Raw genomic sequence first — 8,925 nt, 5'->3', positions numbered from 1 at the left:
AAAAGAGATTCAGTTCTGTTCTTTTTGGCTGTAGAGATCTGTAGATGATTTATCAACTGAAGCCAGCAGTTCCTACAGCCTACAGATTCCTGGAGACGTTTTCAGATGGAGCTTTGACAGCCCATACATCTCAATTTTGATCGATGAATCAATGGGCATAACAGCTTCAAATAAATTGATCATTTTATTTTAAGGACATATTCGAGGAGAGTGACAAGACTTCCTTAGAAATCGGAAAGAGTACCGCAGCAGCAATTACTAAACAGGCAATAAATGGAATATTAAATATTCTTGAATATTAATTAGCTGGACCCCTAAAATTTTGCAGTGGAACCCCAAGTTTTTCAAGAAGGGGTCCAGAGGACCACCAAATTTGAAAACCTGGATACCTCTCTGCAAACCTAGTACTATGTACTTATTGACTGAGCGGGAGGGCCGAACGGGAAAATATTTGGCCCAGGTCATGGCGTACGGATCGAGCGCAGCGAGGTCCGTGCGCCATGACCGAGGGCCAAATATTTTCCCGTCCGGCCCGACCTAACTCAGTCAATAAGCATTTTATCATATGACCAACGCGCTTTTCCCATATTTTTTTTTCCGGGTAACAAAATTCGGAATGTTCACTGACGTCGCTCATTTTGACCGAAAAGTCGGGATTTATATAGCAATTGCAAAAAAGTTGTTTTAGTTCGCATCTCGCGCACGCTTTCATTGCAAAACTATTGAGAAAATCCCCGTATGAGGGCCATACACGATCCTAGCAGGGCCGGACGGCTTTTTCCGGCCCTGCTCGCGCCATCATGTACGGCCCTCATACGGGGATTTTCTCAATAGTACCATATCAAACACCAGTTCTTGCTAAAAAAGATTCTGTCATTTTTGTGACGTAAAAACACCCCATATTTGGCTTTAGCTGCTCATATCTCAAAAACGAACTCGGAGATCCCCATTTTTTTATTTATTTCTGAAATGTAAATAGCATAACAGAATAAAACTTTCTGCAAAGTTTAAAAAAGTTTGTGGAGTGGATTCAGAGCCACCTCGAAAAATTGAAAATTTAAGGTAGCTCTGAATCCGCTACACGGACGTTTTTTAAACTTTGCAGAGAGTTTCATCTTGGCCAGCTGATCACTTTCGTGCAATAAAAAATTGGGGTCACCGATTTCGTTTTTTAGATATGAGCAACTACAGCCAAAATATAGGGTGTTTTTGCACGGTTTCCCTGTTGCCATGGCAACTTGTTAAGTCACAAAAATGACTGGATCTTGTTCAGCAAAAATTGATATTTCACATGGTACCATAACATTTCGGTGCGTGATAAGGTGTTTTCGTGTCAATCCTTCGAATAACAAGGTCTCTTGAAAGTGTTGAAACTAGCTTGAGCCGCATGATTGTAGGAATTGGAGTGATGTTGGGAGTGATGTTGGGAGCAATGTGAATGCTCTCGCTTACCACATGTATGGCATGTGAAGCTGCCACCTAAGGGGGTTCTAAAAACACCCGCCTGGTATGTTTCATACGCCATGCTGTTGAGGCCCAAAAGGCCGAAACAGCTGTCCATGGCTGCTAATTGACCGGGTGAAATGGCTGTGCGCATGCGTGATGTGTTAGCCACGCCGGGTTGGTGTTAGAGTGTGTCACCTTGCTTTTATTGTTGCTAGTAAGTAAGTCCATTTTCGGAGCGAGAAGTAAGACACGTGTGGATATATATCTACAATCAGTGGCAAGAGTCTTGGGACGCTTAAGACTTTTAGGTTGTTTTTTATATATATAATTCCCCCTCTCCCCCAAAACATAGTTGCTGATTGTGAACAGATATTTCTTAGTCTATTTCAACATTGATTGGGGGGAGGGGCTTCTATTTAAAGTTTTTAGTGGAAATTTGACACTTATGCATAGTTTATTAAGTGCAAGAGGCTGTCACGCCCAACATGTAATTGCGTCTCAACTACTTTTGCCACTGATTGTAGTCGTTCACGTTTGTTTTTTAGCAAAAGTAAAAAACGAGTCAGTTGTAAATTTGTCTCTTTAGACAATGAAAATATTTCCTTTCTTCTGTTATGTTATCAAAATTGTACTGTCTTTAGGAAACACAAGAGGGAAAACAAATTTAACGTGACTAATTCCCTGCTTCCTCGCGAGGGGGTGTTGCCTCACGAGATTGCTCAAGATATTGGGCCACTGGGAAAACACGCGCCTTTTGAAATATCTGTACCACGCTGGGGAGATGTTCTCGGCCTACACCGAACAATAAATCTAATAGTTCTCTGGTTTCCTGTTTTGCTTCCGGAGGGAAGACATCCTCAGGCTTGCAAGAATTCTGTCTTTGGATGCCACCGTCCTGTAAACAATTCAGAGGGGAAAGAATCCTTTATCAATCAAGAAACTGCCGTGACTTCTAGGCAAGCAATCCATATACTTCATTTGTTGGGATAGAAACTTTGGCACATTACGTCACAGGCGTTATCTTGGAATTACGCTAAAAGAAATGACGTAAAGCCGACTCGCACGTGTCCAGAAATAATGGCAATATAAGCTCCATCAGTAAGTGTCCTTTTTAGCCTGCTCATCACTGTTAAACAGAGTGGCGCAAGAGTGAATTATATAAGAGTGTTTATCTATCACTTTGCGACATTGCCCCAGCACACTCACAAATAGATTTATTTTTAGATACACTTTGCGCGGGAAACAAACAAAGGGCTGCCAATTTTAACCAATCAGAAGAAGCCATGTCACGCGTGACTGCTTCTGCCCTGTTATTTTCAGGGACATGACAACTGATTTTCGCGAGAACGGGTATTCTAAAAATAGACTCATTTGTAACTGTGCTGGGAAGCCCTCCCATGCCATAACAACACTCTTATCTAATTCACTCGTGTGGCGTGCTTCTCTTGACATGCAGTTGTTCACTATAATGTCACTTGACAAAAAATATGTCGGCCACCTTAAATGTGTCCCAAACTAATCCCTCTTTATTTTTGGTTTGTTTTTCCGTTTTTTTTTTCTTTTTTGAAAGGCAAAATGGTTATAGTTGACAGAAAAAACTTGACACTCACGGCTTACCTTAACCCCAAAAAGTGAGGATCTTTCACCATTTAACATCCTAAGCAACAAACAGCCAGTTTTCCATACATCGTCGGACCACCCTCCAGCTTCCTAGATAAAAAGCCAGAATTTCCTTCAAACATCACCTGATGCAATTAATGTTATTCGTCTATTCGGTCCAGCAATGATTTTTTTTTGTGCAGTACGTTATTGAACCCGCATCAATTATTACAAGAACTTTAAAAGTACCTCATAAGTAACTAAAATGAATTTACTAATATAAATCCATTTTTGCAAGTTACTAAAAAACTAGAAACTACAGGTTGTATAACATCTAGGAGGTAGTGTGACCCATTGGTTGGGACGTTTGCCTTGAGTTCCGGAGATTCAAGACCCTTTCTGACCACTCGTTGAATATATCCTGGTAGTCCCTGGTTCAACTTCTCAGCTGCAATTAAGAGCACTTCTATTAAAAATAATGACAAATTTATCCCATGAATAGTATTGAACCACTTTAAAATGTTCATTTTAAGTTTCTTTTTTCAAGAGGGCACGGTGTATTAATTTGAAATGAAACTGTCTTAGTTTGTTGTCAACAGTTGTTTGCGGGTTCATCTTGTTAACTTCAGAAGATGCCGATTGGATGCCCTTCAGGTGTGAATATTAATTGATCAAAAACTAGTAGAAGGTTTCATGCTTCGTCCTTAGTCTAACCTTGATGTTTGTGGCCGATCCAAAATCTGTTAGCTTAGCGTGGATACAATGTTCATCGAGAAGCAGGTTATCTCCTACATGAAACATACAGACCGTGATTAATACAAGTTCATTCAAATGTTACTTTCTCAGGATGACACAAAGAACAGTCTACAAGTTATTCATCTTAATGTCCTTTAATAGGGACGACCTTAAGCAATATTATTTCCCGTTCTTGTATTTATTTTGCCATTACTCTAATTCTCTCGGCGTGGAAAGTGTGGACAATCATTTCAGGAATAAAATAGGTGGGAACGGTGTGGACACTCAAACAGAAAATTGAAAATTTATCGTCAGGCGGTCACGTTCTCCACCTAACTTCAAATTTGGCCAGGACGATAACGGCAAAGAAATGTACAAAAATGTAAAACGCACGTGCAGGGCGCGCAGAGCTTTTGTTTTTGCTCAATATACCTATTGTTTTGTTGGCTGTAAAAGTAAAGTAAAGTAACCATATTTAATGTCAATAACTCGTAACAGTAATTCAACTGACAAACCTGAGGTCGACAGTGCGCTCATTTTACTCCCCCCTCTCCATCTGTGCTCCGTTTTACGGGTATTTAAAGCTACCTAGCTACACGGAAAGGAAAGAAGTCGAAACAAGGATGCGAGATCCGGGAATCGAACTCAGGACCTCTTGCACCATGGCCGCGCACTAACCGACTGTGCCATCCCTGCGGGAAATGCTCCTCCCTTTTTCGACTGGATTGCTTATGGCAACCTTAGTAAATAGCCTTAAAGAGGACTTGATCACCTTTAATATCTCTATGCACTATCCCTTTGCTGTGTAAGAACTCTAAAGCTTTAAGCGTGTCCTCCAGGTAGTAAAAACAATCATTTTCAGGAATAATTGGCCAGACCGTCATCTCCTGAGCGTCGCGATATGAAGCCTTTTGTCGTTCAACAAGTTCTGTTATTGTTCCACCTAAAAAAGTAACTGTCATTAATTATTACCAAACAAATAAGTGAGAAAAACGGCAAGACTTCGCCTCTTTCTTGCCTTGAATACAGTAAGAGAGTAACTTTTAAGCGTATTGCAGTTTTACAGTTAAAATCGAAAATTTTCGGGGTTGACGAGGGAGGAACCTTGGATCAATTAAGCAATGTAACGGCTATGTAAAGGTGCTTTGGGGCGGTTCAGGAAAATTTTTGAACTTCAAAATGCTAATATGTCCATTGATGCATCTCTTTGGGCCTGTTGCATTTTTTTGGTGTTCTCCAGTTTTGAGCTGTTATTGCGATACACTATTCTATTTTATGGGCATTCTGTGTCTTTTGCGTGTCATGAACTGCCTAATAATTGCGTGACATTTCCTTGAAGTGTGACATTTCCTAAAATATTAGGGAGTTTTGGCAAAGGTGACGGCTACGGCACAACGCCATAAAGCAAGAATATCATTGAAGGCCAGGTGATCTGGTGACGTAATTTGGAGGACCAGGAAGAAAAATTTTAACGCCATATCCCACAAACGCGCGCGGCCTTAGGTGTTGTTTCCAAACTCCCTGCAGTATTGCCATCGCCAAAACTCAACAGATCATTACGTGTCTACCACATTTTCCTGTTACTGAATGAACATTCAAGTAGACTCGAAGAGATCTAACCTCGCCTCTGCCCGTTGAATTCGAAAATAAGGCCGCGCTCGGTTGTGGGATACGGCGTTAAAATTGTTCTCGCCAGTCCTCCGAATTACGTCACCAGATCACCTGGGGAAAACAATCGTGCTGCACGTGCTGCACGTGTTGATATTCTTGCTACACGTGCAACACGCATTTTAATGCATTTTTTTGCCGTGGTCCACAAAACAACAACGTGAAATCACCAAATTTCAGGTTTTGACGACAACGTGAGCTTATAACAAAAAACCGTTCACTTTTTATGTTCACTTTAGAACCGTTCCTATAAATCCAGTTATATGATAGTTCGCCCCTATTATTCAAGGTGAAAGGACAAGGTCGCTCTAAAATGTGAATAATTTTTGTACCCACCAACTTAAAAGACTACTTATTAACAGTTGTTTCAGTCCCAAATCTGAATCCTGGCCTAGTTAAATCTCTCTCGAAAGAAGCCAAAAACACCAAATGAAGAGCCGCCATTTTGAGCGAAACTTAGTAACCCGGCTGGCTGGTCAGTGACGTCATTCTGTCCGACTTGGCGGGAAGCTCAAAACACAGCCGATCTCAATGTGCTGTTGTGGCTGTTCACTTTTGTTTTGTTCCTTGTAACTTGAAAATGCCATCGTGTTCAACCCCATATTGCAAAAACAGTAAATATTTGAATAAATGTTATCAGGATGTACCTTTCTGCATAGCTATTATCGATCTGAGGAAAATGAACCTTGATATCAGATAAAAGCCTGAGAGAAGCTGTGGTACCTGCCATAAATTCCATGAAAATATATGCATTTCTGCCGCTTGGTTTGGCACCATAGTAGTCAACAATTTCCTTGATTCGCTCTCTCTTCGCCAGCTCTAGGGCGAGCAGCTCATTCCTCCTGTATTGACACTGAAAGTCAGGTTAAAAGAAACCAAAATGATAGAAAATAGGTTAATTAAAATGACCAGAAGGAATGGAGTGTCAAGTGTCGATGAAGCGATGCCCCGTTAATAAACGCAAACAATGATCCCCCCTTCTTGGAGGGGGGACAATAGCGAACACTACTACAATAGGGTTCTCTTCCCCTTTAAGAAGACAGAAATCCCCGTGAAATCCTCACAAAAAAAGGTCTACGTACGTTCATGGCCAAAACCGAATGCCTTGCAAACTTACTCATTAAACGATTCATATCATTATATTGTCACTGACAGGAGATTCCGACCGAGTTTTCTATGCTTCTCTGAAGCTCGACACTCTTAAAGGCCCACACGTCTCTGTTAGTGGTACATCTGTTGTCGGTCAAATCCGTTCTCAGGTTAAATCCGTTTTTACCTTGGTTAAATTGGAGATCTTCATTGTACCTAGGTTGGATATGCTCTCTAACATGTTTAAAGTAGCTATCAAGCCCTAAAACGTAACGAAAACACCTATGTCTTCCCTCAAGCTCTGTCTTACGCATCTCAACACATCCCTTTATCTTTCGGATCATCTTATCAGTTTCTGTATTCATACACTTATCCATTCAGTTTCAACATTCCAAGTAGTAAGGGAAGAAACAACTGTACTATGCACTTATTGGTACTCGGCCCTCAAGACCTGTGGTCCTGTGTCTTCACCACTAAATACACTTCAAAGACGAACATGCTCAACCCAACACAGTTCTTTTCATTGTTTACTTTTCTATAATAAGTCAATTGATATCCATGTATAATAACCAAAACTAATCCTAACCTTATCCTAATTTTTCTCTAGGCTTAATTTAGGCTCCAAAGAAAGGTTCTTCGGTTCGCCTAATTGTGTATTCAACCTAGGTAAAAACGAATTCAAATTGAGGACAGATTTTACCGGCAACAAATCCACCAGGAGGCTCTTCGTCTGCTAATTACAGTTATCATGAAACAGGGATCGTGCTGGATTTAGTCTACAAAATTCCAGGAGTATTCAAGGAGTTTTCAAGAACCAGAAATTTAAAAGTTTTCAAGGAGTCTTTGTAAGACGATTTCCGCTATGCGATACATCGTGTTTCAGTAAGGTTTTTTTGTTGAAAAAGCCTACCTTGATATTCCTTCCCCCATCCTGCAAGTTATAAGTGCACACCAGGCATTTTAATTTTCGTTTTAATATTTCCTTAATAGTCAAATTTGGGTTCAATTTTTATATGTCTCTTTCACTTAGCACGATGCAATCTCAATAATTTTTATCCAAGCAAAAATTCAAGGAGTTTTCAAGCAGTTTTGCACAAAATGCTTTTTTTCAAGGGTTTATCAAGCTCCCTTGAAGTCCAAATTTAAATTCCTGGGCTTTTCAAGGACGTCAAGGAGTAGCACGATCCCCGATGTAAGTTAACTCAAATAAACTGAAATCAAACATTGGTTTTTGAGGAGAAGAGAATCCTGAAGTACCCGGGAAAAAACCTCTCGGTGCAGAGTATAGAGAACCAACAAACTCAACCGACATCTGCCGACATATGACCCCGAATCTGGGAATCAAACCCGGGCCACATTGGTGGGAGGCGAGTGCTTTCAGCACTAGATAACAAACAAACTAGTGGTAAGAAAAATAAGCGAGCTCGGCTTTTATTTTGTAGGGTTCGTTTAAAGATGAATGATTTACGATAGATTTTTAATATCAAACATCAAACGAAAGATTTTGTTTGATAAAACAAATTTATTACAGGTGCTTTTCACGTTGCGTAATCGCCGCCATATTGGTAGTCTTCTTCGCAGCCGTTGCTGGGAGCGTCACGCAACGCTCGCCACACAAACGGCTCTCACTGGCTTCATTTGTTCGTGCATTACACCGTTGTCACTTCGTCCTCAAGAGATTGGTTGCAAGGCACCTATAGCCGGAAGTCGAAATTGCAGGTGACAGCCAGGATAATCCTTTTTCAAGCAGATTAAAGAGACTCTTGGCTGTTCCTTAGTGGTACCCGAAGGAGATGGAAGATCCTCAGAACGACCGACATTTATCTCACCTTCTTAATGCAAAAGAGGAATCCTTCAGATTCATCCTCTGTTGATGCCACAAAACACTCTCCAAAAGCTCCAAACCCAACTTGTTCAATTATGTTGTACTGCTTTCCTTTCTTGAACTGACCATTCTCAATCGAGAATTTTTCCTATAACGTCCAAACAAAAGAAGACTCAATAGCACAATTAACCTGAGGCTATTCACCATGCATAGATACTCACCTCGCATATGAAAAGTCATTAGTTTTGACTGTTGAACTCGGAAATGCTTATCAACGAACCAGTCAGGGCTCTACTTCCCTGCCAAACAATTGTTAACCATCCACACGGATGGGAAATTTTACACCTGACAGGTTTGGTTTATTTTCGGTGGATGGAATAGAGAGCTTAATTAAGCATGCGCGTTTTGAGACGCGAACGGCAACGGGAAGAGAACATGTCGCGTGCCCAGACAGTGGTATCACCCAGAATTTTATGCTAATCATCTCTAATGGGGAAAAGATAATTAGCAATGTAAATGTGGTTGTGTGAAGACAAGTGAAAAGGGAGAACAGCTCACTCCCG

At 40.8% G+C, this 8,925-nt stretch overlaps 1 protein-coding gene across 1 annotated transcript in view; it reads right to left on the bottom strand.

Moving 5' to 3' along the window:
• Positions 1-844: 844 nt before the first annotated feature.
• LOC138055785 (serine/threonine-protein kinase PAK 3-like) overlaps positions 845-8,925 on the bottom strand; it is a 15,928-nt gene continuing 7,847 nt past the window's right edge. The window contains exons 2-7 of the mRNA XM_068901657.1: positions 8,367-8,510; positions 6,172-6,301; positions 4,553-4,723; positions 3,760-3,833; positions 3,064-3,156; positions 845-2,341 (exon numbers count right to left, since the gene is read on the bottom strand). Coding sequence (XP_068757758.1) covers positions 2,120-2,341; positions 3,064-3,156; positions 3,760-3,833; positions 4,553-4,723; positions 6,172-6,301; positions 8,367-8,510 — 834 coding nt within the window. The 3' untranslated portion in view covers positions 845-2,119. The remainder of the gene's footprint in view (positions 2,342-3,063; positions 3,157-3,759; positions 3,834-4,552; positions 4,724-6,171; positions 6,302-8,366; positions 8,511-8,925) is intronic.

The sequence above is a fragment of the Montipora capricornis genome, chromosome 7 (assembly GCF_036669925.1).
Source record: "Montipora capricornis isolate CH-2021 chromosome 7, ASM3666992v2, whole genome shotgun sequence".
NCBI lineage: Eukaryota > Metazoa > Cnidaria > Anthozoa > Scleractinia > Acroporidae > Montipora > Montipora capricornis.
The sequence above is the reverse complement of the archived record's forward strand: the minus strand, read 5'-3'. Positions and strand labels throughout refer to the sequence as shown.